This window comes from Oncorhynchus mykiss, chromosome 13 (genome assembly GCF_013265735.2).
Source record: "Oncorhynchus mykiss isolate Arlee chromosome 13, USDA_OmykA_1.1, whole genome shotgun sequence".
NCBI lineage: Eukaryota > Metazoa > Chordata > Actinopteri > Salmoniformes > Salmonidae > Oncorhynchus > Oncorhynchus mykiss.
In genome coordinates, this window is record NC_048577.1 from 48,544,126 (window position 1) to 48,572,119 (window position 27,994).

At 47.1% G+C, this 27,994-nt stretch overlaps 1 protein-coding gene across 1 annotated transcript; it reads right to left on the reverse strand.

Annotated features, from left to right (window-relative positions):
* Positions 1-53: 53 nt before the first annotated feature.
* Positions 54-27,940, reverse strand: LOC110486646 (excitatory amino acid transporter 2-like). Its single transcript, XM_036941348.1, has 11 exons — positions 27,769-27,940; positions 25,969-26,148; positions 23,851-24,003; positions 22,989-23,245; positions 17,398-17,503; positions 17,052-17,178; positions 11,882-12,115; positions 3,019-3,213; positions 2,509-2,643; positions 1,758-2,196; positions 54-1,603 (listed from the first exon to the last, which is right to left on the reverse strand). Exons 1-11 carry the CDS (start codon positions 27,785-27,787, stop codon positions 1,295-1,297), a joined length of 2,154 nt encoding a protein of 717 aa, XP_036797243.1. The 5' UTR covers positions 27,788-27,940; the 3' UTR covers positions 54-1,294.
* Between the last annotated feature and the right edge of the window lie 54 nt (positions 27,941-27,994).

Sequence of the window (27,994 nt, forward strand, 5' to 3'; positions counted from 1 at the left end):
TGTACACAGTTTTTACACAAGGTACAGAAATAACCAAATCTTTGTCATTGTAATTTAAATAAATCTCTAAGATTTTATTACATACAATATACACAAAACCTGGATCTGCAAACCTGCATTAAGACTGAAGGATTTGGGTAGGCAGTAATGACCTTCAATGAAAGGCATTTCAGAGGGACAGAGGAAAACAAATCAATATGACAGAACCAATGAGAATATCTCTTAATTAACCAATAAATAATTAAAGTACAAGAGTAATGAAACAACAAGTAGATGAATACGTGAATCAAAATGAAAACAGACTGCTGTGCAACACAGACTGAAGACTGTTGTGCTGGAAAAAATGTATAAAATTACTAACAACCATCATTTCAGACAGCAGACGATGACAAAAAATGACTAACCATACATAAGTACTGAGAAATAACAATATTAACAACAATAACCGTATTATGATTGTCATTTCAGGACAAGTTGAGGTACAAGTTGAGGTACAAGATGAGGTACAAGATGAGGTACAAGATGAGGTAAAGTCAAGTGAAGTGTTGAGTGTGTTGAGGACAAGGAGAGGAAGAGAAGAGAGAGAGAGGAGGTAGAATAGTATAAAAATAGTTTGACTACAGTGTGTTTGTTACCTTTAATTACATACAGTTGCTACACGCAAGTTTATCTCACATTTTAACTTACATATAAGTAGAATTAATAATTATTTGTTGAATCATTCGATACAGTACAGCTGGAGATGGACGACGTTCTACAGATGACCTTTTGGAAGTTGAGAAGAGAACATTTCTGATTGTACGTTGACTGACACTGAACACCAAGATCTCAGTACAGCGTCTCTCTCAGCCACGCTAGAGGGTAGAGGATAAGGTTGAGGAACTGGCTAGCTGAAATGGTTAGAACAAGACAATGATTATCAGAGAATAGAGCTGGGTTAACAGAAGACACAACACTAAGTTAAAGCTCCCTTCTACAGCACACTGAAGCGTAAAAGTTAGGGCATGGGCTCTTTTTTTAAAGATTATTAAAGGGTGTTGCCATAGCAACTTAAATATCGTCATCGCTCAAAGCAAGCTTATTGATCCCTGATCCTGTCAAACAGGACTCAAATCACACAAGAACACTCAAATCAGACAACTACTAAATAGTAACCATTTGTAGAGCACTGCATCCACCAACCCAGACCCCTATCAAAAACACCACAGTGGTACTAGGTGGTAGAGTGCAGTAAATTGTGGGAAGTGTAGTGAAACTGTGGTATAACAGAAGTGTTTTCATAGAGGCGTCCCAATCAGGGCAGGTCGCAGGGCAGGATGGTGTTCCTGCGGTCGTAAGCAGTGTCGTCACTCTCTTCTCCTTCACTCCCTTCATCCAGCACCCTATCCCTCTCCTCCTCTTCCTCTGTCTCGCTCTGATATCGGTCGCTGTCTCGCCCCCGCAGTCTCTCTCTCTCTCTTCCTCTATCTCTCTCTCTGTCTCTCTCTCTGTCTCTCTCTCTGTCTCTCTCCCTGTCTCTTTCCCTGTCTCTTTCCCTGTCTCTTTCCCTTCTGTCTCTATCCCCTCTGTCTCTCTCTCTGTGGGAGCGAGGGAGTGTGGGGATCTGGGAAGACAAAGAGGAATAGTCAGTCAGAGACAGGCCATCGAAGGACCATCCAACTCAAATGTTCACACAAATATTCCATTGATATCAATACATGATTAACAAGAAGTTAGGATTGAGCCCTAGGACTAATGGTAGCTGTAACCCTACCTACCTGGTTGTCGTGGCTTGGCAGGGCGCAGTAGCCAGGCTCTGTTCTGCGGAGGATGCGTGGGGAATGGGTACGGAAGGCAGAGGGCCGTGGGGAGTTGGAGTGGGAACAGTTGGAGCGCGGGGAGGGAGAACGGACAGAATGGGGGGACGGAGAGCGGACGGAGCGGGGAGAGTTGGTGATGGAGTAGATCTGTGACAGGTTGGAGTGGCCGTGGTGGTTGAGTTTGGGCGGGCGGGGGGAGCGTGGGGGTAACTCGGGGGGTCTCTTGGGGTCCACCAGGTCTATCTCGGTGAGGACAGGGGGCGGGGGGATGAACTCCTCATCCTCAGGGGAGAGGAGCTCGGCGTCAATCTCAGCTAGCTCTGCCCTGGACAGGTGGTCCACAATCCCAGCACCAAACGAGTCGCCCACCACGTTGATTGAGGTACGCATTCTGTCACTGGCCCAACAGACAGACAATGCTGGAGTCAGCCATGACTGATCACTGTGTTAGAGGTACACTACAAGACAGGAGCTCTCATGGATGAGTAGATGCCAACAATAGCAATGGCATCTACAGCTAAGTACCACCCTACCCTTTACAGTTGACAACATGCGTTGCATTTTGACAGAGCTTGACGTACCCTACTTTTCTTTCATAGAGATAATCAGCAACATTGAATCATTGTAGTCTAATGTCATCATGCTGTTGAAAACAAAGACCAGAGTATCTGAAGTGTAACATCACAGTGATTGTGTGTATGTGACTCACAGCAGCCAGTCGACAGCGATGAGCAGGCTGATGTCCTGGGTGGGCAGGCCCACAGCTGTAAGGATCAACAGCATGGTGACCAGGCCTGCGCTGGGAATACTGGCCGCTCCCACACTGGCCAGGGTGGCTGTCATACTGAGAGGAGAGGAGGGGAAGGAGTGAGGGAGAGGAAGGAGAAGAGGGAATTGATGTTACACACATCTTTCTCATTCCAGGACATTGTCACCACAGAATGCATTAGCATGTGACTCATAAAAGTCATCAGCAACCACAACTGATACATACTGTAAACCTACAGTTAGATGACTATTTCAAGGTATAAAACCCATGGAGGAAGTGACACAGCTTTCTCTTACATACATACAGAGCATGACAACCTTAAAAACATCACTGCACTTGAGTACTATACCTAAAAGCATAATATATTACACCCAGGTAACAAACCTCAACACAAAAGTATCCTAAGAAACCCCCTGGGCCAGGGTTGTTAGTGGTAAAGAAGAGGCCTACCTGACGGTAACGATCTGTCCTGCGTCCAGGTTGATGTCATTCATCTGAGCGATGAAGATGGCTGCCACCGCCTCGTACAGGGCTGTACCGTCCATGTTGATGGTGGCTCCGATGGGCAGTACGAAACGCGTCACGCGCTTATCGATCTTCAGATTCTCCTCCAGACAGCGAAATGTGACAGGTAACGTTCCCGCACTGAGGGAAGGAGAGAGAGGGTAAGAAAGGGATGTAGACAGGTCGAGAGAGATAACGGGATGAAAATACAGTTGGGGAGAGAGGGTATAAAGATGTTATAGAGAGAGAAGTATTCAGAAAGAAAATAATGACAGAAATTGTGAGGGAGAGTGAGGGAGGGGGAGGGTGAGAGTACAAAGTGAGAGTTAAAAAAGAGGGGAGGGGGACAGAGAGGGTGAGAGAAGGGGTGAAATATAACAGCATTATCATAACAGCAAGTGTATTTTACAATCCAACATGTGAATTGCAGGAATTTGATTTGAGCCTAAGCTAAGCCCAGGTCATAATATAATTAGAGAAAGTTGATAGGATTACTCTTATTCTGTAAAGCCTCCCTAATGCGTCAAAATGACAGTTGGTTTGAGCAGCACAACAGATTCAGAAGCAGCGGAAACATGGCCAGTTTGGCACGTACAACCTTATCCAGAGCCCCAGACATTTACAACGCAGGGTCTATCTGTCTAAAACCTTATCCAGAGCCCCAGACATTTACAACGCAGGGTCTGTCTGTCTACAACCTTATCCAGAGCCCCAGACATTTACAACGCAGGGTCTGTCTGTCTACAACCTTATCCAGAGCCCCAGACATTTACAACGCAGGGTCTGTCTGTCTACAACCTTATCCAGAGCCCCAGGCAGGGACTGTCTGTCTACAACCTTATCCAGAGCCCCAGGCAGGGTCTGTCTGTCTACAACCTTATCCAGAGCCCCAGGCAGGGACTGTCTGTCTACAACCTTATCCAGAGCCCCAGACATTTACAACGCAGGGTCTGTCTGTCTAAAACCTTATCCAGAGCCCCAGACATTTACAACGCAGGGACTGTCTGTCTACAACCTTATCCAGAGCCCCAGACATTTACAACGCAGGGTCTGTCTGTCTACAACCTTATCCAGAGCCCCAGACATTTACAACGCAGGGTCTGTCTGTCTACAACCTTATCCAGAGCCCCAGGCAGGGACTGTCTGTCTACAACCTTATCCAGAGCCCCAGACATTTACAACGCAGGGTCTGTCTGTCTAAAACCTTATCCAGAGCCCCAGACATTTACAACGCAGGGTCTGTCTGTCTACAACCTTATCCAGAGCCCCAGACATTTACAACGCAGGGACTGTCTGTCTACAACCTTATCCAGAGCCCCAGACATTTACAACGCAGGGTCTGTCTGTCTACAACCTTATCCAGAGCCCCAGACATTTACAACGCAGTCTGTCTAAAACCTTATCCAGAGCCCCAGACATTTACAACGCAGGGTCTGTCTGTCTACAACCTTATCCAGAGCCCCAGACATTTACAACGCAGGGTCTATCTGTCTAAAACCTTATCCAGAGCCCCAGGCATTTACAACGCAGGGTCTATCTGTCTAAAACCTTATCCAGAGCCCCAGACATTTACAACGCAGGGTCTGTCTGTCTACAACCTTATCCAGAGCCCCAGACATTTACAACGCAGGGTCTGTCTGTCTACAACCTTATCCAGAGCCCCAGACATTTACAACGCAGGGTCTGTCTGTCTAAAACCTTATCCAGAGCCCCAGACATTTACAACGCAGGGTCTGTCTGTCTACAACCTTATCCAGAGCCCCAGACATTTACAACGCAGGGTCTGTCTGTCTAAAACCTTATCCAGAGCCCCAGACATTTACAACGCAGGGTCTGTCTGTCTACAACCTTATCCAGAGCCCCAGACATTTACAACGCAGGGTCTATCTGTCTAAAACCTTATCCAGAGCCCCAGACATTTACAACGCAGGGTCTGTCTGTCTACAACCTTATCCAGAGCCCCAGACATTTACAACGCAGGGTCTATCTGTCTAAAACCTTATCCAGAGCCCCAGGCATTTACAACGCAGGGTCTATCTGTCTACAACCTTATCCAGAGCCCCAGACATTTACAACGCAGGGTCTGTCTGTCTAAAACCTTATCCAGAGCCCCAGACATTTACAACGCAGGGTCTGTCTGTCTACAACCTTATCCAGAGCCCCAGACATTTACAACGCAGGGTCTGTTTGTCTACAACCTTATCCAGAGCCCCAGACATTTACAACGCAGGGTCTGTCTGTCTACAACCTTATCCAGAGCCCCAGACATTTACAACGCAGGGTCTGTCTGTCTACAACCTTATCCAGAGCCCCAGACATTTACAACGCAGGGTCTATCTGTCTAAAACCTTATCCAGAGCCCCAGACATTTACAACGCAGGGTCTGTCTGTCTACAACCTTATCCAGAGCCCCAGACATTTACAACGCAGGGTCTATCTGTCTAAAACCTTATCCAGAGCCCCAGACATTTACAACGCAGGGTCTGTCTGTCTACAACCTTATCCAGAGCCCCAGACATTTACAACGCAGGGACTGTCTGTCTACAACCTTATCCAGAGCCCCAGACAGTTACAACGCAGGGTCTATCTGTCTAAAACCTTATCCAGAGCCCCAGACATTTACAACGCAGGGTCTGTCTGTCTACAACCTTATCCAGAGCCCCAGACATTTACAACGCAGGGACTGTCTGTCTACAACCTTATCCAGAGCCCCAGGCAGGGACTGTCTGTCTACAACCTTATCCAGAGCCCCAGACATTTACAACGCAGGGTCTATCTGTCTAAAACCTTATCCAGAGCCCCAGACATTTACAACGCAGGGTCTGTCTGTCTACAACCTTATCCAGAGCCCCAGACATTTACAACGCAGGGTCTGTCTGTCTACAACCTTATCCAGAGCCCCAGACATTTACAACGCAGGGTCTGTCTGTCTACAACCTTATCCAGAGCCCCAGACATTTACAACGCAAGGACTGTCTGTCTACAACCTTATCCAGAGCCCCAGACATTTACAACGCAGGGTCTGTCTGTCTACAACCTTATCCAGAGCCCCAGACATTTACAACACAGGGTCTGTCTGTCTACAACCTTATCCAGAGCCCCAGACATTTACAACGCAGGGACTGTCTGTGTACAACCTTATCCAGAGCCCCAGACATTTACAACGCAGGGACTGTCTGTCTACAACCTTATCCAGAGCCCCAGACATTTACAACGCAGGGACTGTCTGTCTACAACCTTATCCAGAGCCCCAGACATTTACAACGCAGGGTCTGTCTGTCTACAACCTTATCCAGAGCCCCAGACATTTACAACGCAGGGTCTGTCTGTCTACAACCTTATCCAGAGCCCCAGACATTTACAACGAAAGGACTGTCTGTCTACAACCTTATCCAGAGCCCCAGACATTTACAACGCAGGGACTGTCTGTCTACAGCCTTATCCAGAGCCCCAGGCAGGGACTGTCTGTCTACAACCTTATCCAGAACCCCAGACATTTACAACGCAGGGTCTGTCTGTCTACAACCTTATCCAGAGCCCCAGACATTTACAACGCAGGGTCTGTCTGTCTACAACCTTATCCAGAGCCCCAGACATTTACAACGCAGGGACTGTCTGTCTACAACCTTATCCAGAGCCCCAGACATTTACAACGCAGGGTCTGTCTGTCTACAACCTTATCCAGAGCCCCAGACATTTACAACGCAAGGACTGTCTGTCTACAACCTTATCCAGAGCCCCAGACATTTACAACGCAGGGACTGTCTGTCTACAACCTTATCCAGAGCCCCAGACATTTACAACGCAGGGTCTGTCTGTCTACAACCTTATCCAGAGCCCCAGACATTTACAACGCAGGGTCTGTCTGTCTACAACCTTATCCAGAGCCCCAGACATTTACAACGCAGGGACTGTCTGTGTACAACCTTATCCAGAGCCCCAGACATTTACAACGCAGGGACTGTCTGTCTACAACCTTATCCAGAGCCCCAGACATTTACAACGCAGGGACTGTCTGTCTACAACCTTATCCAGAGCCCCAGACATTTACAACGCAGGGTCTGTCTGTCTACAACCTTATCCAGAGCCCCAGACATTTACAACGCAGGGTCTGTCTGTCTACAACCTTATCCAGAGCCCCAGACATTTACAACGAAAGGACTGTCTGTCTACAACCTTATCCAGAGCCCCAGACATTTACAACGCAGGGACTGTCTGTCTACAGCCTTATCCAGAGCCCCAGGCAGGGACTGTCTGTCTACAACCTTATCCAGAGCCCCAGACATTTACAACGCAGGGACTGTCTGTGTACAACCTTATCCAGAGCCCCAGACATTTACAACGCAGGGACTGTCTGTCTACAACCTTATCCAGAGCCCCAGACATTTACAACGCAGGGACTGTCTGTCTACAACCTTATCCAGAGCCCCAGACATTTACAACGCAGGGTCTGTCTGTCTACAACCTTATCCAGAGCCCCAGACATTTACAACGCAGGGTCTGTCTGTCTACAACCTTATCCAGAGCCCCAGACATTTACAACGAAAGGACTGTCTGTCTACAACCTTATCCAGAGCCCCAGACATTTCCAACGCAGGGACTGTCTGTCTACAGCCTTATCCAGAGCCCCAGGCAGGGACTGTCTGTCTACAACCTTATCCAGAACCCCAGACATTTACAACGCAGGGTCTGTCTGTCTACAACCTTATCCAGAGCCCCAGACATTTACAACGCAGGGTCTGTCTGTCTACAACCTTATCCAGAGCCCCAGACATTTACAACGCAGGGACTGTCTGTCTACAACCTTATCCAGAGCCCTAGACATTTACAACGCAGGGTCTGTCTGTCTACAACCTTATCCAGAGCCCCAGACATTTACAACGCAAGGACTGTCTGTCTACAACCTTATCCAGAGCCCCAGACATTTACAACGCAGGGACTGTCTGTCTACAACCTTATCCAGAGCCCCAGACATTTACAACGCAGGGTCTGTCTGTCTACAACCTTATCCAGAGCCTCAGACATTTACAACGCAGGGTCTGTCTGTCTACAACCTTATCCAGAGCCCCAGACATTTACAACGCAGGGTCTGTCTGTCTACAACCTTATCCAGAGCCCCAGACATTTACAACGCAGGGTCTGTCTGTCTACAACCTTATCCAGAGCCCCAGGCAGGGACTGTCTGTCTACAACCTTATCCAGAGCCCCAGACATTTACAACGCAGGGTCTGTCTGTCTACAACCTTATCCAGAGCCCCAGACATTTACAACGCAGGGACTGTCTGTCTACAACCTTATCCAGAGCCCCAGACATTTACAACGCAGGGTCTGTCTGTTTACAACCTTATCCAGAGCCCCAGGCAGGGACTGTCTGTCTACAACCTTATCCAGAGCCCCAGACATTTACAATGCAGGGTCTGTCTGTCTACAACCTTATCCAGAGCCCCAGACATTTACAACGCAGGGACTGTCTGTCTACAACCTTATCCAGAGCCCCAGACATTTACAACGCAGGGACTGTCTGTTTACAACCTTATCCAGAGCCCCAGGCAGGGACTGTCTGTCTACAACCTTATCCAGAGCCCCAGACATTTACAACGCAGGGACTGTCTGTCTACAACCTTATCCAGAGCCCCTTACATTTACAACGCAGGGTCTGTCTGTCTACAACCTTATCCAGAGCCCCAGACATTTACAACGCAGGGACTGTCTGTCTACAACCTTATCCAGAGCCCCAGACATTTACAACGCAGGGTCTGTCTGTCTAAAACCTTATCCAGAGCCCCAGACATTTACAACGCAGGGACTGTCTGTCTACAACCTTATCCAGAGCCCCAGACATTTACAACGCAGGGACTGTCTGTCTACAACCTTATCCAGAGCCCCAGACATTTACAACGCAGGGACTGTCTGTCTACAACCTTATCCAGAGCCCCAGACATTTACAACGCAGGGACTGTCTGTCTACAACCTTATCCAGAGCCCCAGACATTTACAACGCAGGGACTGTCTGTCTACAACCTTATCCAGAGCCCCAGACATTTACAACGCAGGGACTGTCTGTCTACAACCTTATCCAGAGCCCCAGACATTTACAACGCAGGGTCTGTCTGTCTACAACCTTATCCAGAGCCCCAGACATTTACAACGCAGGGTCTGTCTGTCTACAACCTTATCCAGAGCCCCAGGCAGGGACTGTCTGTCTACAACCTTATCCAGAGCCCCAGACATTTACAACGCAGGGTCTGTCTGTCTACAACCTTATCCAGAGCCCCAGACATTTACAACGCAGGGTCTGTCTGTCTACAACCTTATCCAGAGCCCCAGGCAGGGACTGTCTGTCTACAACCTTATCCAGAGCCCCAGACATTTACAACGCAGGGACTGTCTGTCTACAACCTTATCCAGAACCCCAGACATTTACAACGCAGGGTCTGTCTGTCTACAACCTTATCCAGAGCCCCAGACATTTACAACGCAGGGTCTGTCTGTCTACAACCTTATCCAGAGCCCCAGACATTTACAACGCAGGGACTGTCTGTCTACAACCTTATCCAGAGCCCCAGACATTTACAACGCAGGGTCTGTCTGTCTACAACCTTATCCAGAGCCCCAGACATTTACAACGCAAGGACTGTCTGTCTACAACCTTATCCAGAGCCCCAGACATTTACAACGCAGGGACTGTCTGTCTACAACCTTATCCAGAGCCCCAGACATTTACAACGCAGGGTCTGTCTGTCTACAACCTTATCCAGAGCCTCAGACATTTACAACGCAGGGTCTGTCTGTCTACAACCTTATCCAGAGCCCCAGACATTTACAACGCAGGGTCTGTCTGTCTACAACCTTATCCAGAGCCCCAGACATTTACAACGCAGGGTCTGTCTGTCTACAACCTTATCCAGAGCCCCAGGCAGGGACTGTCTGTCTACAACCTTATCCAGAGCCCCAGACATTTACAACGCAGGGTCTGTCTGTCTACAACCTTATCCAGAGCCCCAGACATTTACAACGCAGGGACTGTCTGTCTACAACCTTATCCAGAGCCCCAGACATTTACAACGCAGGGTCTGTCTGTTTACAACCTTATCCAGAGCCCCAGGCAGGGACTGTCTGTCTACAACCTTATCCAGAGCCCCAGACATTTACAATGCAGGGTCTGTCTGTCTACAACCTTATCCAGAGCCCCAGACATTTACAACGCAGGGACTGTCTGTCTACAACCTTATCCAGAGCCCCAGACATTTACAACGCAGGGACTGTCTGTTTACAACCTTATCCAGAGCCCCAGGCAGGGACTGTCTGTCTACAACCTTATCCAGAGCCCCAGACATTTACAACGCAGGGACTGTCTGTCTACAACCTTATCCAGAGCCCCTTACATTTACAACGCAGGTCTGTCTGTCTACAACCTTATCCAGAGCCCCAGACATTTACAACGCAGGGACTGTCTGTCTACAACCTTATCCAGAGCCCCAGACATTTACAACGCAGGGTCTGTCTGTCTAAAACCTTATCCAGAGCCCCAGACATTTACAACGCAGGGACTGTCTGTCTACAACCTTATCCAGAGCCCCAGACATTTACAACGCAGGGACTGTCTGTCTACAACCTTATCCAGAGCCCCAGACATTTACAACGCAGGGACTGTCTGTCTACAACCTTATCCAGAGCCCCAGACATTTACAACGCAGGGACTGTCTGTCTACAACCTTATCCAGAGCCCCAGACATTTACAACGCAGGGACTGTCTGTCTACAACCTTATCCAGAGCCCCAGACATTTACAACGCAGGGACTGTCTGTCTACAACCTTATCCAGAGCCCCAGACATTTACAACGCAGGGTCTGTCTGTCTACAACCTTATCCAGAGCCCCAGACATTTACAACGCAGGGTCTGTCTGTCTACAACCTTATCCAGAGCCCCAGGCAGGGACTGTCTGTCTACAACCTTATCCAGAGCCCCAGACATTTACAACGCAGGGACTGTCTGTCTACAACCTTATCCAGAGCCCCAGACATTTACAACGCAGGGTCTGTCTGTCTACAACCTTATCCAGAGCCCCAGACATTTACAACGCAGGGACTGTCTGTCTACAACCTTATCCAGAGCCCCAGACATTTACAACGCAGGGACTGTCTGTCTGTCTGTCTGTCTGTCTACAACCTTATCCAGAGCCCCAGACATTCACAAAGCAAGGACTGTCTGTCTACAACCTTATCCAGAGCCCCAGACATTTACAACGCAGGGTCTGTCTCTCTACAACCTTATCCAGAGCCCCAGACATTTACAACGCAGGGTCTGTCTGTCTACAACCTTATCCAGAGCCCCAGACATTTACAACGCAGGGTCTGTCTGTCTACAACCTTATCCAGAGCCCCAGACATTTACAACGCAGGGTCTGTCTGTCTACAACCTTATCCAGAGCCCCAGACATTTACAACGCAGGGACTGTCTGTCTACAACCTTATCCAGAGCCCCAGACATTTACAACGCAGGGTCTGTCTGTCTGTCTGTCTGTGAGTTGGTCTGTGATCACCCAGATTCATGCACCGTTGGCTCTGCAGCTCTGGATTGTCAGCCCTGGGTTAACCTAAATAGCTCAGCACCCAATACATACATACATAACACCCCTCCATATAATTTACTACAGTACCTGATGCCATACAGTACCATGCAGTGCTATTAAGGAAAATACACACCAGCACAAATTATCTAAACATAGTATATACCCCCCCCCCCCCCCCCCCCCCACACACACACACACACACACACCCAACCCCCACTAGAGTGTTCCTCCCCTACCTGCTGGCGGTGCCCAGGGCAGTGATCCAGGCCTGGAAGATCCCGGAGTAGAAGGTGAAGGGGCTCTTCCTTGTGATGGAGAAGAAGATGAGTGGCAGGATAATGCCCCCGTGGATCATTAGGCCCACTATGACAGTCACCATGTACATGCCCAGCTGTCTAGCCACCACCTCCAGGTCCCCGATGGCTGCTATCTTCCCTGAGATCAGAGAGGCGATACCAACTGGAGAGTACCTGGAGACACAACATTGCTAATGAGGAGGCTTCTTCCAGAATTTTCCAGGTGTAGGAAAATATATGGGGAGAGGAAGCCACTTTAGACTATTGAGACACACTCCACCGATGGCATCAATACTGAAGAGACAGTGGGACTACAGCTGGGCGGGTCATAGGTCATAGCAACACAAGCTTGGCATCTGAGGTGTAAGGGATGTACTGTGTGATGATCTGTGAGGAAGATGTAATTTAGCCAGAGTTTTTTGGTAGAGTAGTTAGTATACTATGTGTGACCAGTGTGTTTAGTGTACTGTGTGTTGATCTGTGTGTTTAGTGTACAATGTGTTGATCTGTGAGGAAGATGGCATTTAGCCAGAGTTGTTTGGTAGAGTAAATAGTATACTATGTGTGACCAGTGTGTTTAGTGTACTGTGTGTGGATCTGTGAGGAAGATGGCATTTAGCCAGAGTTGTTTGGTAGAGTAAGTAGTATACTGTGTGACCAGTGTGTTTAGTGTACTATGTGTTGATCTGTGAGGAAGTTTGCATTTAGCCAGAGTTGTTTGGTAGAGTAAGTAGTATACTGTGTATTACCAGTGTGTTTAGTGTACTATGTGTTGATCTGTGAGGAAGATGTCATTTAGCCAGAGTTGTTTGGTAGAGTAAGTAGTATACTGTGTATCACCAGTGTGTTTAGTGTACTATGTGTTGACCAGTGTGTTTAGTGTACTATGTGTGACCAGTGTGTTTAGTGTACTATGTGGTGATCTGTGAGGAAGATGGCATTTAGACAGAGTTGTTTGGTAGAGTAAGTAGTATACTGTGTATTACCAGTGTGTGTAGTGTACTATGTGTGACCAGTGTGTTTAGTGTACTGTGTGTGACCAGTGTGTTTAGTGTACTATGTGTGTCACGCCCTGGTCTAAGTATTTTGTGTTTTTCTTCATGTATTGGATCAGGCCAGGGTGTGGCATGGGTTTTTGTATGTGGTGTGTATGTATGGGGATTATAGCTAGTGGGGTGTTCTAGCTAAGTCTATGGCTGTCTGAAGTGGTTCTCAATCAGAGGCAGGTGTTTATCGTTGTCTCTGAATGGGAACCATATTTAGGCAGCCATATTCTTTGAGTTTGGTGTGGGTGATTGTCCTTAGTGTCTTGATGTCCTTATTCTGTGTTAGTTTACACTAGTCTAGGCTGTTTCGGTTTTCGTTCATTACGTTGTTTTGTAGTGTTTGTGTTAATTCGTGTTTCGTTAGTTGAATAAACATGGATCGCAATCTACACGCTGCATTTTGGTCCGATCCTTGCTACACCTCCTCGTCCGAGGAGGAGATTGAAGAAAGCCGTTACAATGTGTGACCAGTGTGTTACGTGTACTGTGTGTGACCAGTGTGTTTAGTGTACTGTGTGTGACCAGTGTGTTTAGTGTACTGTGTGTGACCAGTGTGTTTAGTGTACTATGTGTGACCAGTGTGTTACGTGTACTGTGTGTGACCAGTGTGTTTAGTGTACTGTGTGTGACCAGTGTGTTTAGTGTGTGACCAGTGTGTTTAGTGTACTATGTGTGACCAGTGTGTTTAGTGTACTGTGTGTGACCAGTGTGTTTAGTGTACTATGTATTACCAGTGTGTTTAGTGTACTATGTGTGACCAGTGTGTTTAGTGTACTGTGTGTGACCAGTGTGTTTAGTGTACTGTGTGTGACCAGTGTGTTTAGTGTACTATGTGTGACCAGTGTGTTTAGTGTACTGTGTGTTTAGTGTACTGTGTGTTTAGTGTACTATGTGTGACCAGTGTGTTTAGTGTACTGTGTGTTTAGTGTACTATGTGTGACCAGTGTGTTTAGTGTACTATGTGTGACCAGTGTGTTTAGTGTACTATGTGTGACCAGTGTGTTTAGTGTACTATGTATGTTTAGTGTACTATGTATTACCAGTGTGTTTAGTGTACTGTGTATTACCAGTGTGTTTAGTGTACTATGTGTGACCAGTATGTTTAGTGTACTATGTGTGACCAGTGTGTTTAGTGTACTGTGTGTGACCAGTGTGTTTAGTGTACTATGTGTGACCAGTGTGTTTAGTGTACTGTGTGTTTAGTGTACTGTGTGTTTAGTGTACTATGTGTGACCAGTGTGTTTAGTGTACTGTGTGTTTAGTGTACTATGTGTGACCAGTGTGTTTAGTGTACTGTGTGTTTAGTGTACTATGTGTGACCAGTGTGTTTAGTGTACTATGTGTGACCAGTGTGTTTAGTGTACTGTACTATGTGTGACCATTGTGTTTAGTGTACTATGTGTGACCAGTGTGTTTAGTGTACTGTGTGTGACCAGTGTGTTTAGTGTACTATGTGTGACCAGTGTGTTTAGTGTACTGTGTGTTTAGTGTACTATGTGTGACCAGTGTGTTTAGTGTACTATGTGTGACCAGTGTGTTTAGTGTACTGTACTATGTGTGACCAGTGTGTTTAGTGTACTATGTGTGACCAGTGTGTTTAGTGTACTGTGTGTGACCAGTGTGTTTAGTGTACTATGTGTGACCAGTGTGTTTAGTGTACTATGTGTGTTTAGTGTACTATGTGTGACCAGTGTGTTTAGTGTACTATGTGTGTTTAGTGTACTATGTGTGACCGGTGTGTTTAGTGTACTATGTGTGACCGGTGTGTTTAGTGTACTATGTGTGACCAGTGTGTTTAGTGTACTATGTGCGTACAGTGTGTTTAGTGTACTGTGTATGACATGTTATTTGTATATACATGCCGGTTTGTTTGGCCAGCTCTGTAGGCCTAGTAGTGAGTCATGTGTTTAGTGTGTAAAATGGGTGAATTACGTTGGGTTTGTGGTATTGAGATCACAGTTCCCTTGGAAAATGTGTTGCACATCAAGATGACCCCTGAGTATGTGCTTCTTTTTGGTGGAGAGGGGGAGAGAGAGAGAGAGAGAGAGAGAGAGAGAGAAGGAGAGAAAAAAAGAGAGAGAGAGAAAGAGAGGAAAAAAAAGAGAGAGCGAGAAAGAGAGAGAGGGGGGATGTGTGTTTTTCTCTCTCTCAGTGGTATTGGCCAGTGTCGTGTGAAGTCTCTGTCTCTCCCCCTTTCTGTCTCTTTTCCCTCGCTCTTTCAGTGCTACTGGACTGTCTGCTACTGTCCTGCAAAGCATCAAGGCTTTCATCGCTCTCCAAGGACATGGATCTCACCACGTCCCTCTGTCCCGCCCTGCATCAGTCTGTCTGCGCTCTGATTTGTGCTGGCCTGTTGAGCAGCTAGTGGCTCCTTTCCTGTCTGTGGATTCATTAGGTTCTGGACCTGTTCCACCCTCTCCCCCCTGGGAACCAGAAAGGCTTCTGCTCGGCTCCCACTTCTGCTAGTCCTCAGCATTCCACACACTGTCATGTCTTTGGGAATTCTTCTCCTTATATTTCTCCCCTTTCCAATCATCTGCCCCTGGTCCCAGTTCCCACCATTTTTCTCATGTACGCAGTCGTCCCCTTATTCATCACAGTCAGTGAATTCATCACTGTCTATAGAACGTTTTTCAGCCACTGCAGCCACTGTTCCACTGGAGGAAAACAGACCCATACAGAGACACAGACAGGGACACAGACAGGAAGACACAGACAGGGACACAGACAGGAAGACACAGATAGGTAGACACAGAGAGGGACACAGACAGGAAGACACAGACAGGAAGACACAGACAGGGACACAGAGAGGGACACAGACAGGAAGAAACAGACAGGAAGACACAGACAGGAAGACACAGACAGGGACACAGAGAGGGACACAGACAGGGACATATACACAAAGACACAGACAGGGACACAGACAGGAAGACACAGATAGGTAGACACAGACAGGGACACAGACAGGAGGACACAGACAGGAAGATCACAGACAGGAGGACACAGACATGAAGACACAGACAGGAGGACACAGACAGGAGGACCAAGACAGGGACACAGACAGGGACACAGACGGGAAGACACAGACAGGAAGACACAGACAGGAGGACACAGACAGGAAGACACAGACAGGAGGACACAGACAGGGACACAGAGAGGGACACAGACAGGAAGACACAGACAGGAGGACACAGACATGAAGACACAGACAGGAGGACACAGACAGGAGGACCATTACAGAGACACAGACAGGGACACAGACAGGGACACAGACAGAAAGACACAGACAGTGACACAGACAGGAAGACACAGACAGGAGGACACAGACAGGAAGACACAGACAGGAGGACACAGACAGGGACACAGAGAGGGACACAGACAGGAAGACACAGACAGGAGGACACAGACAGGAGGACCATTACAGAGACACAGACAGGGACACAGACAGGGACACAGACAGGAAGACACAGACAGGGACACAGAAAGAAAGACAAAGACAGTGACACAGGCAGGAAGACACAGACAGGAGGACACAGACAGGAGGACACAGACAGGGACACAGAGAGGGACACAGACAGGGAACCAGACAGGGACACAGACAGGGAACCAGACAGGGACACAGACAGGGACACAGACAGGTAGACACAGACAGGGACACAGACAGGAAGAAACAGACAGGAAGACACAGACAGGGACACAGACAGAAAGACACAGACAGTGACACAGACAGGAAGACACAGACAGGAAGACACAGACAGGAGGACACAGACAGGAGGACACAGACAGGGACACAGACAGAAAGACACAGACAGTGACACAGACAGGAAGACACAGACAGGAAGACACCGACAGGAGGACACAGACAGGGACATAGACAGGAAGACACATACAGGGACACAGACAGGGACACAGACAGGAGGACACAGACAGGGACACAGACAGGAAGACACAGACATGGACACAGACAGGGACACAGACATGGACACAGAGAGAGACACAGACAGGGACACAGACAGGGACACAGACAGGAAGACACAGACAGGAAGACACAGAGAGACACGTACCACATGATCATGCCCACCATCTTCATGATGATCTCATTGAGGATGTTGAAGAACTCTGACATGAGCTTCCCCTTCTCACCCATCTTCCCCATGCACATTCCAAATGTGATGAAGAACCCAATTAAACCTTCAGAAAACATAATTACAACATTAAATCATCTGTTCATAAATAACCAATGTGCTCCCTCAACATGAATGAATACCTGATGAATATAACTAAACCAATGAAACAAAAGGAAATAGACATAATAGTATACCGTCAAATCAACAGAAAGAGAGTTGAACCGAACAGGACATTGTTGCCCCCTCAGTGAATAGAGAGGAAAGAACCATGGCATTCTCTCACCCAGAACATTCATGCCCCATTTGAACTCCAGTTTCTTCTTGCTGACTATGACAGGTTCTGTCTGGTTCGGGAGCATCACTGACACTTTCTTTGCTACTGTTTGAACCTGAAGAGAGAGAGAGTGAGAGGTGGGGTGGAGAGGGGGGTGGAGAATCGAGAGTGAGAGAGAGAGAGGTGGGGTGGAGAGAGGGTGGAGAATAGAGAGAGAGTGAGAGGTGGGGTGGAGAGGGGGGTGGAGAATCGAGAGTGAGAGAGAGAGAGGTGGGGGGGAGAGAGGGGGGGAGAATAGAGAGAAAGACAGAGAGGTAGGGTGGAGAATAGAGAGAAAGAGAGAGAGGTGGGGTTGAGAGGGGGTGGAGAATAGAGAGAGAGTGAGAGGTGGGGTGGAGAGGGGGGTGGAGAATAGAGAGAGAGCGAGAGGTGGGGTGGAGAATCGAGAGTGAGAGAGAGGTGGGGTGGAGAGAGGGGTGGAGAATAGCAAGAAAGAGAGAGAGGTGGGGTGGAGAGAGGGGTGGAGAATAGAGAGAAAGAGAGAGCGGTGGGATGGAGAATAGAGAGAACGAGAGAGAGGTGGGGTGGAGAGGGGGGTGGAGAATAGCGAGAAAGAGAGAGAGGTGGGGTGGAGAGGGGGGTGGGGAATAGAGAGAAAGAGAGAGAGGTGGGGTGGAGAGAGGGGTGGAGAATAGAGAGAAAGAGAGCGAGGTGGGGTGGAGAGGGGGGTGGAGAATAGAGAGAGAGAGAGGTGGGGTGGAGAGAGGGGTGGAGAATAGAGAGAGAGAGAGGTGGGGTGGAGAGGGGGTGGAGAATAGAGAGAGAGAGAGGTGGGGTGGAGAATAGAGAGAGAGAGAGGTGGGGTGGAGAGAGGGGTGGAGAATAGAGAGAGAGAGAGGTGGGGTGGAGAGAGGGGTGGAGAATAGAGAGAGAGAGAGGTGGGGTGGAGAGAGGGGTGGAGAATAGAGAGAAAGAGAGAGAGGTGGGGTGGATAGGGGGTGGAGAATAGAGAGAAAGAGAGAGAGGTGGGGTGGAGAGGGGGTGGAGAATAGAGAGAAAGAGAGAGAGGTGGGGTGGAGAATAGAGAGAAAGAGAGAGAGGTGGTGTGGAGAGGGGGGTGGAGAATAGAGAGAAAGAGAGAGAGGTGGGGAGGAGAGGGGGGTGGGGAATAGAGAGAAAGAGAGAGAGGTGGGGTGGAGAGGGGGGTGGGGAATAGAGAGAAAGAGAGAGAGGTGGGGTGGAGATTGGGGTGAAGAATAGAGAGAGAGCGAGAGGTGGGGTGGAGAATAGAGAGAGAGAGGTGCGGTGGAGAGGGGGGTGGAGAATAGAGAGAAAGAGAGAGAGGTGGGGTGGAGAGGGGGGGAGAATAGAGAGAAAGAGAGAGAGAGGTGGGGTGGAGAGAGGGGTGGAGAATAGAGAGAAAGAGAGAGAGGTGGGGTGGAGAGGGGGGTGGAGAATAGAGAGAGAGCGAGAGGTGGGGTGGAGAATAGAGAGAGAGAGAGGTGCGGTGGAGAGAGGGGTGGAGAATAGAGAGAGAGAGAGGTGGGGTGGAGAGAGGGGTGGAGAATAGAGAGAAAGAGAGAGAGGTGGGGTGGATAGGGGGTGGAGAATAGAGAGAAAGAGAGAGAGAGGTGGGGTGGAGAGGGGGGTGGAGAATAGAGAGAAAGAGAGAAAGAGAGAGAGAGGTGGGGTGGTGAGGGGGGTGGGGAATAGAGAGAAAGAGAGAGAGGTGGGGTGGAGAGGGGGGTGGAGAATAGAGAGAAAGAGAGAGAGGGGGGTGGGATGGAGAGGGGGGTGGAGAATAGAGAGAAAGAGAGAGATGTGGGGTGGAGAGGGGGTGGAGAATAGAGAGAAAGAGAGAGATGTGGGGTGGAGAGGGGGTGGAGAATAGAGAGAAAGCGAGAGAGAGAGAGAGGTGGGGTGGAGAGGGGGTGGAGAATAGAGAGAAAGAGAGAGAGAGAGTGAGAGGTAGGGTGGAGAGGGGGGTGGAGAATAGAGAGAGAGAGAGAGCAACCACCAGAAAGATGAGCGAGATGTTTATGCAGACAGGAGAAGGGTGAGGGAGAGAGAGAGGGAGAGAGAGGGAGAGAGAAGAGGAAATATGGAAAAGAGGGCTGGGGATCGTCATGCAATTTCTTGGCTGATCTGCAAAAGCAATTACAATATCAATTAATCTCTGACGAAGACAAACGCAGTGACAGCACACAACGAGAGAAAGGATCCTTATAAGCCCAGGGCTGAACAGCACACACACACACATGCACACGCACACACACTCACAAGCACACAAGCACATACACATACACATACACACATACACATACACATACACATACACATACACAAACACATACACATACACATACACATACACATACACATACACATATACACATACACATACACATATACACACACACACATACACACACACACACACACACGCACACACACACACACACACATACACATACACATACACATACACATACACATACACATACACACACACATACACACACACACACACATACACATACACATACACATACACACACACACACATACACATACACAGTCACACTAGGCAGATGCCTTACTGTAGCAAATGAAGACAACCCAATGGCGCTGTAAAGAGATTAGCACCAACAGAAGGTCTGACCCTCACCCAGTCTAACACAGAGTATTTCCAATCATTCAGACACACACGCATGAAAGAGAGAGAGAGTGAGAGAGATAAGGAGAGAGAGAGAATGAGAGAGATAAGGAGAGAGAGAGAATGAGAGCGATAAGGAGAGAGAGAGAATGAGAGCGATAAGGAGAGAGAGAGAATGAGAGAGATAAGGAGAGAGAGAGAGTGAGAGAGATAAGGAGAGAGAGAGAATGAGAGAGATAAGGAGAGAGAGAGAATGAGAGCGATAAGGAGAGAGAGAGAGAATGAGAGAGATAAGGAGAGAGAGAGAATGAGAGCGACAAGGAGAGAGAGAATGAGAGAGATAAGGAGAGAGAGAGAGAATGAGAGAGATAAGGAGAGAGAGAGAATGAGAGAGATAAGGAGAGAGAGAGAATGAGAGCGATAAGGAGAGAGAGAATGAGAGAGATAAGGAGAGAGAGAGAGAATGAGAGAGATAAGGAGAGAGAGAGAGAATGAGAGCGATAAGGAGAGAGAGAGAAAAAACACAGGATTTGGACAAAAGAAGGCAACTGCTGCGACATGATTGAGGCCTGGATTATCGCTTAAAAATGATCCGCCTGCTTGGATTAACAGCAATCATATCTGCCAGGCAGCGTTGCTTTGTAAATCACACAGTCTTGTCCTGCCCTATCCTGTCCTGTAGTCTCTTGTCCTCTCCTGTTCTGTCCTGTGGTCAGCCACCTAGGTACAGGATCATGTCCCCTTGATGCTAGGACAGTAGAGTCCCGGCTCATCTTCCAAAAATGTCTGAAACCCTACCTCTTCAAAGAGTATCTTAAATCTTCGCCCCTAAAAACTAAAAATTCAAACCTGCACTTGTCTCTTCCTACTAGCACTCTTTGCTGATAACTTCTCCAGAGGAAAAATGTTCTCTTTAAGACTACGATATGTGGTTGTCTCACTTAGCTATCTTAAGCGAAACACATTAACTGTAAATCGCGCTGGATAACAGCCTCTGATAAATTCCTAAAATGTCAAGTGAAAATGTCAACACAAGAACAGCTATTGGTCAATTCAAGGGGAAAGATGTTCACAGGGAGACATCTAATGTCCAATGCAACAACAAAAGCTTGGAATAAAGAGAGGGAATTAGGATCTGCACAGCTAACACCACTCACATGTGTTGTTCTGCAAAGTCGTCATTTTCTGGGAAATGGAAGGATCATAACATGGAACGCCTGGGACTATAAGGTTCTAGCTGCATTTCTGTCAAAATGTTCTCTATACAGTACTGTAAATACCCCAATTCATGTTGTTCTGTTCAATGTTCTCTGCCTATATAGTACTGTAAATACCCCAATTCATGTTGTTCTGTTCAATGTTCTCTGCCTATATAGTACTGTAAATACCCCAATTCGTGTTGTTCTGTTCAATGTTCTCTGCCTATATAGTACTGTAAATACCCCAATTCATGTTGTTCTGTTCAATGTTCTCTACCTATATAGTACTAATGTCTTCTCTACTCCAAAGCAAAACTCTACTTCCGTGATGACATAAGCCATTCCTTTTTATGAACTAGTCTGTGTATATACAGTCCCTTCCAAAGTATTGGCTCCCCTTAACTTCTTCCACATTTTGTTGTGTTACAGCTGGAATTTAAAATGGATTAAATAGAGATTTTTGGTCACTGGCCTACAAACAATACCCCATAATGTCAAAGTGGATTTATATTTGAGGAATTTTTACATATTAATTACAAATGAAAAGCTGAAATGTGTTGAGTCAATAAGTATTCAACCCCTCAAGCCTAAATAAATAAAAAAGTCAACATTTGCTTAATATGTCAAACAATGGACTCAGATTCAACCACAAAGATCAGGTTTTCCAATGCCTCGCAAAGAGGGGCGCCTATTTAAAACAGTTACAGAGTTTATGAGCTGTGATAGGAGAACACTGAGGATGGATCAACGACATTGTAGTTACACCACAATACTATCCTAATCAACAGAGAGAAAAGAAGGAAGCCTGTACAGAATACAAATATTCCAAAATATGCATCCTGTTTGCAGTAAGGCACTAAAGTAAAACTACAAAAACGTGTGGCAAAGAAATTACCTTTATGTCCAGAATACAAAGTTTTATGTTTGGGGAAAATCCAACAGAACACATCACTGAGTATCACTCGTATTTTCAAGCATGGCGGTGGCTGCATCATGTTATGGGTATGCTTGTGATCGGCAATGACCTTTTTTAGGGTAAAAAGAAACGGAATAGAGTTAAGCACAGGCAAAATCCTACAGGATAACCTGGTTCAGTCTGCTTTCCAACAGACACTGGGAGACAAATTCACCTTTCAGCAGGGCAATAACCTAAAACACAAGGCCAAATTAACACTGGAGTTGCTTACCAAGATGACGTTGAATGTTCCTGAGTGGCCTAGTTATATTTTTGACAGAGCTTGAAGAATTTTAAAAATAATAATGTGCAAATATTGTACAATCCAAAGCTCTTACAGACTTACCCAGAAAGACTCAGACCTGTAATCGCTGCCAAAGGTGACTCTAACATGTAATGGGGTTGAGTACTTTTCTAATCAAGATATATTACTGTTTTGTTTTTCACAAATATTTGACAAATGTTAGAATTGTTCTTCCAGTTTGACATTACAGAGTATTTAGTGTAGATCGTTGACAAAAAAGACAATGAAATCCATTTGAATCCCACTTTTTAACACAACAAAATGTGGGGAAAGTAAAGGGGTGTAATACTTTCTGAATGCTCTGTAACAATCAATTGCGAATTGGACACAATTGCCCCATAAACCACGCATTCCCAATGCTGGTCATTAAAGTCAGGCTTTGATAGGGTCCAAATCTCACAATAACAACTGAACATCCATTGTTTGATGGGGTCAGGGTTTAGTTCTGCGTCTGGGTCCAGTTCTAGTTCTGGGTCTGGGTCCTACCTGTTGGAAGCAGGCCTGCACCAGGTTTTCAGGGAACAGGTTCCTGATGAGGTCCAGGAAGGCGTCCAGACTGCTGACCTCCTGGTTCTTGGGGGCCGTGTCCTGCTCCTGACTGCTCCTGAGTTTGGGGTTTCCCGGGTGGATCCCCAGGACCAGGATGACCCCCAGGATGGCAGCTATGACCGTGGTGGACATGTAGTAGACCATGGCCCTGGAGCCCATCCTCCCACTGGAACGAGCATCCAGACCAGCCAGACCTGGGAGGGAGAGAGACAGGCTGATGAGCAGGGCACCTTCCACCTGAATATGTGTGTGTGTGTGTGTGTGTGTGTGTGTGTGTGTGTGTGTGTGTGTGTGTGTGTGTGTGTGTGTGTGTGTGGATGTGTTTAACTATTCTTGTGGGAACCAGAAGTCCCAACAGGAGTAGTAAACAAATACAAATTTGACCACCTGGGGACATTCTGTTAGTCCGCACGAGGATTTCTAGGGGGTTTAGGGTTAAGGTTAGAATTAGTGCTACGGTTAGAATTACATTAAGGATTTGGGGCTAGGGTTAGTTTTAGGGTTAGAATTAGGAGTTAGGGTAAGGTTTAACATTAAGGTTTTTGGGTTAAGGTTAGGGTTATGGTTATGGTTAAGGTTAGGGTTATGGTTAAGGTTAGGGTTATGGTTAGGGTAAGGGTAAGAGTACTGGTTAGGGTTAGGGTTAGGTTTAGGTTTAGGGTTAGGGGTTAAGGAAAATAGGATTCTGAATGGGACGGAATTGTGTGTCCCCACAAGGTTAGCTGTATAAGACTGTTTGTGTGTGTGTGTGTGTGTGTGTGTGTGTGTGTGTGTGTGTGTGTGTATTACAACAGTGTACCTGTGATGAGGCTGGAAATGATGAGGGGCAAGATGAGCATCTTCAGCATCCTCATGAGGATGTCTCCAGGAAAGGACACCAGCATCAGGGTGTTGGGGTCTGTAATAGAAACATACCGCAGCAGCATCCCAAACAGCGACCCCGCTATTACACCTGTTACAGTTCACAGAGGAGAGGAGTAAGCACAACAGCCACGCAATGGTTTCCTCTGTCACCCTTACAGCTTCCGTGAGAGCGCAGAGAGAAGAGATTCCAGTGAAACGCTTCAGAAGAGCATTTCGAGAGGGTTTATAATCACAGCGTCTGACTCATTGGATTTCATTTCCATTCCAGGGGGATTTACAGTAAGTACACTAGTGCCAACAAGAAGTGATGTGTACAGTGCATTACGAAAGTATTCAGACCCCTTGACCTTTTCCACAATTTGTTGCGTTACAGCCTTTTTCTAAAATGGATTAAAAATAAAAATCCTCATTAATCTACACACAAAACCCCATAATGACAAAGCGAAAACTAGATTGGAGTTCAACTGTGGTAAATTCAATTGATTGGATATGATTTGGAAAGGCACACACCTGTCTATATAAGGTCCCACAGTTGACAGTACATGTCAGAGTGTAAACCAAGCCATGAGGTTGAAGGAATTTTCCGTAGAGCTCCGAGACAGGACAGTGTCGAGGCACAGATCTGGGGAAGGGTACCAATTTATTTTGCAGCTTTGAAGGTCCCCAAGACCACAGTGGCTTCCATCATTCTTAAATGGAAGAAGTTTGGAACCACTAAGACTCTTCCTAGAGCTGTCCATCTGGCCAAACTGAGCAATCGGGGGAGAAGGGCCTTGGTCAGAGAGGTGACCAAGAACCCGATGGTCACTCTGACAGAGCTCCAGAGTTCCTCTGTGGAGATGGGAGAACCTTCCAGAACGACAACCATCTCTGCAGCACTCCACCAATCAGGCCTTTATGGTAGACTGGCCAGACGGAAGCCACTCCTCAGTAAAAGGCACATGACAGACTGCTTGGAGTTTGCCAAAAGGTACCTAAAGGACTCTCAGACCATAAGAAACAAGATGGTCTGGTCAGATTAAACCAAGATTGAACCATTTGGCCTGAATGCCAAGCGTCACGTCTGGAGGAAACCTGGCACCATCCCTACTGTGAAGCATTGTGGTGGCAGCATCATGCAGTGGGGATGTTTTTCAGCGGCAGGGACTGGGAGACTAGTCAGGAATGAGGGAAAGATGAACGGAGCAAAGTACAGAAAGATCCTTGATGAAAACCTGTTCCAGAGCACTCAGGACCTCAGACTGGGGCGAAGGTTTACCTTTCAACAGGACAACAACCCTAAGCACACAGCCAAGACAACGCACTAGTGGCTTTGAGACACGTTTCTGAATGTCCTTGAGTGGCCCAGCCAGAGCCCGGACTTGAACCCGACTGAACATCTCTAGGGAGACCTGAAAATTGCCGCTACCATCCAACCTGACAGAACATGAGGATCTGCAGAGAAGAATGGGAGAAACTTCCCAAATACAGGTGTGCAAAGCTTAGCGTCATACCAAAGAAGACTCAAGGCTGTAATCGCTGCCAAAGGTGCCTCAACAACGTACTGAGTATAGTACCTGAATACTTATGTAAATGTGATATTTCAATTGTTTTGTTTTTATACATTTGCAATAATGTCTAAAAATGTGTTTTTGCTTTGTCATTATGGAGTTTTATGTGTATATTGATGAGAAAAATATATAATTTTGATCAATTTTAACTTAACAAAATGTGGGAAAAATGTAAGGGGTCTTTATACTTTCCGAATGCACTGTATGTACTAACTATGTTCTTGATAAGTAACTACGGTGAAGAAAACTTAGAGAGAAGTGCCATGTGTGTAAAATGTGTGTGAGAAAGCTGTAAAAAAATAAGAGAGAAAGTTTGTTATTGTCGTCCGAAGAGGGGGATGGGCTAATAAAACATTTAATAAAATGTTTATATATAAAAAATAGTGCGCTAGCGCAGGTAATACAGAAAGCTGAAATGCAGCGTAACACTTTATAACCACTGAAAGAGATGAAATAATTGATTTCCTGACAGTTGACCACCATGAAGTGAGGTAGGCACCTACCCAGTATAGTAAGGACGAGCAGTGAGTTTCGGATGAGGAAGCCACAGTAGGTTCCCAAGAAACTATTGGGAAGTTTGGGTTCCAACAAGTCCAACACTCCAGCTCCAACAATGGGTGGCAGTGCCTCATCATAATGGGCCTTGTTAGACTGGTGGACTGGCTGCTGATTCGTCATCCTGTCTGTGGTAGAGAGGGAGACAGTGAGAGAGGGAGGTGTACTGTGACAACACATCTGCCTGGTCAGAAAACAGCCCCATGCCTCTTCCTCTGGTGTAAGCATCACAGTGGCTCCCCTTAGCCTTTCTATTGGCTTGGGGAAACGTACACCATATTGTTGTCTTACACCTGGTTCCTTGAGATCTGCAAAGACAGAGGGGGAAGAGGCGAGGAGTTGTTTTCAGACCAGTTTAACACCATCACCATACCAAGGAAAGACCAAAACCGTTGGGTGCTGTTGACTAAGATGAGTAACATAGATCTGACAGATCAGTCAGGTTAAGGTCTGATAAATGTCATTACATTGAGAAGGAATGTACCCACAACCTGAATAATACAGGATATGGAGGTGGAGAAAGATGGATGGAAAACAGTTGGGAGAGAGACGGAGAGAGACGGAGAGAGACGGAGAGAGACGAGGAGAGACGGAGAGAGATGGAGAGAGACGGAGAGAGACGGAGAGAGACAGAGAGAGACGGAGACAGAGAGAGACAGAGAGACGGAGAGAGACAGAGAGAGACGGAGACAGAGAGAGACGGAGACAGAGAGAGACGGAGAGAGACAGAGAGACGGAGAGAGACGGGGAGAGACGGAGAGAGACGGAGAGAGACGGGGAGAGACGGAGAGAGACGGAGGGAGACGGAGAGAGACGGAGAGAGACGGAGACAGAGAGAGACGGAGAGAGACAGAGAGACGGAGAGAGACGGGGAGAGACGGAGAGAGACGGGGAGAGACGGAGAGAGATGGAGGGAGACGGAGAGAGACGGAGAGAGACGGAGACAGAGAGAGACGGAGAGAGACGGAGAGAGACGGAGAGAGACGGAGAGAGACAGAGAGAGATGGAGACAGAGAGAGATGGAGAGAGACGGAGAGAGACAGAGAGAGATGGAGACAGAGAGAGACGGAGAGAGACGGAGAGAGACGGAGAGAGACAGAGAGAGACGGAGAGAGACAGAGAAAGACGGAGGGAGACGGAGTAAGAAAGCACTCTGACAATCATCTGAGAGTCATGTCATGGGAATGATCAACGATAATCTGACAATGTGAGTGATGGTGCACAATTCTATTCAAGTCAACCAGAGAATCACTGAAGTCACCCCCACATCACAATCTAAACCAAACCCCCCACTTCTGCCAGAGAAGGAACATCCATCCTAACATCAGATATCAGACTAGACAGGTTCAAACATCGTCAAAACAATAGGTGGACATGCAATCCAAATAAGACCTTTACATAAAAGCACCAATATTATGTAAGCAATGTACATCTGATCAGGTTTGATACATTATAATAATATTCAACTAATAACAACTCAGTCTGCCTAGTCTGTCTGTTCCAGTGTTCCAATGCTGTGACCAGCAGCACCAGCTCCAACAGAGTGTAGAGAGGGATGATGAATCCCACTCCCACCAGAGATAAACACATCTGGAGAGCAACATGGCGGTGTGTGAAGTCAGCGTCAGGAACCTGAGTGGCACATTTACAAACAGACAGCCTCCGCTGGACAATCGCACATGATTATAATTCATCAGCCATGCAGATGATGGCATTTCTGCATAAGGAAGAATAGAGAAAACACTCACCAAAATGCACGTAGACCATTCTAGTCTAACCTCCTTCTATTCCCTCTCTCCTTCCTTCTTTACCTCCTCCACTCTCTATGGACCTCACCCTTTGACCTCACTTCTCTCCATCATGCTCTGTCCCTGCTCTGTTCATCAGCTTGTCTTCATCTGTCGTTTAAAGTCCAACAACAGTTGCTGCCCGGGCATAAAGAGGGATTGCCAGCAAATGCAACAAAAACAAATG

Bases quoted from the DNA above. Each gene is read 5' to 3' on its own strand.
- LOC110486646 (XM_036941348.1), bottom strand. The intron at 23,246-23,850 runs GTACACTGTTGT...TCTCCCTCCCAG, and splicing joins CATTTCCAGCCTCATCACAG to GTCTGGCTGGTCTGGATGCT. The intron at 2,644-3,018 runs GTAGGCCTCTTC...CTCTCCTCTCAG, and splicing joins GGACAGATCGTTACCGTCAG to TATGACAGCCACCCTGGCCA.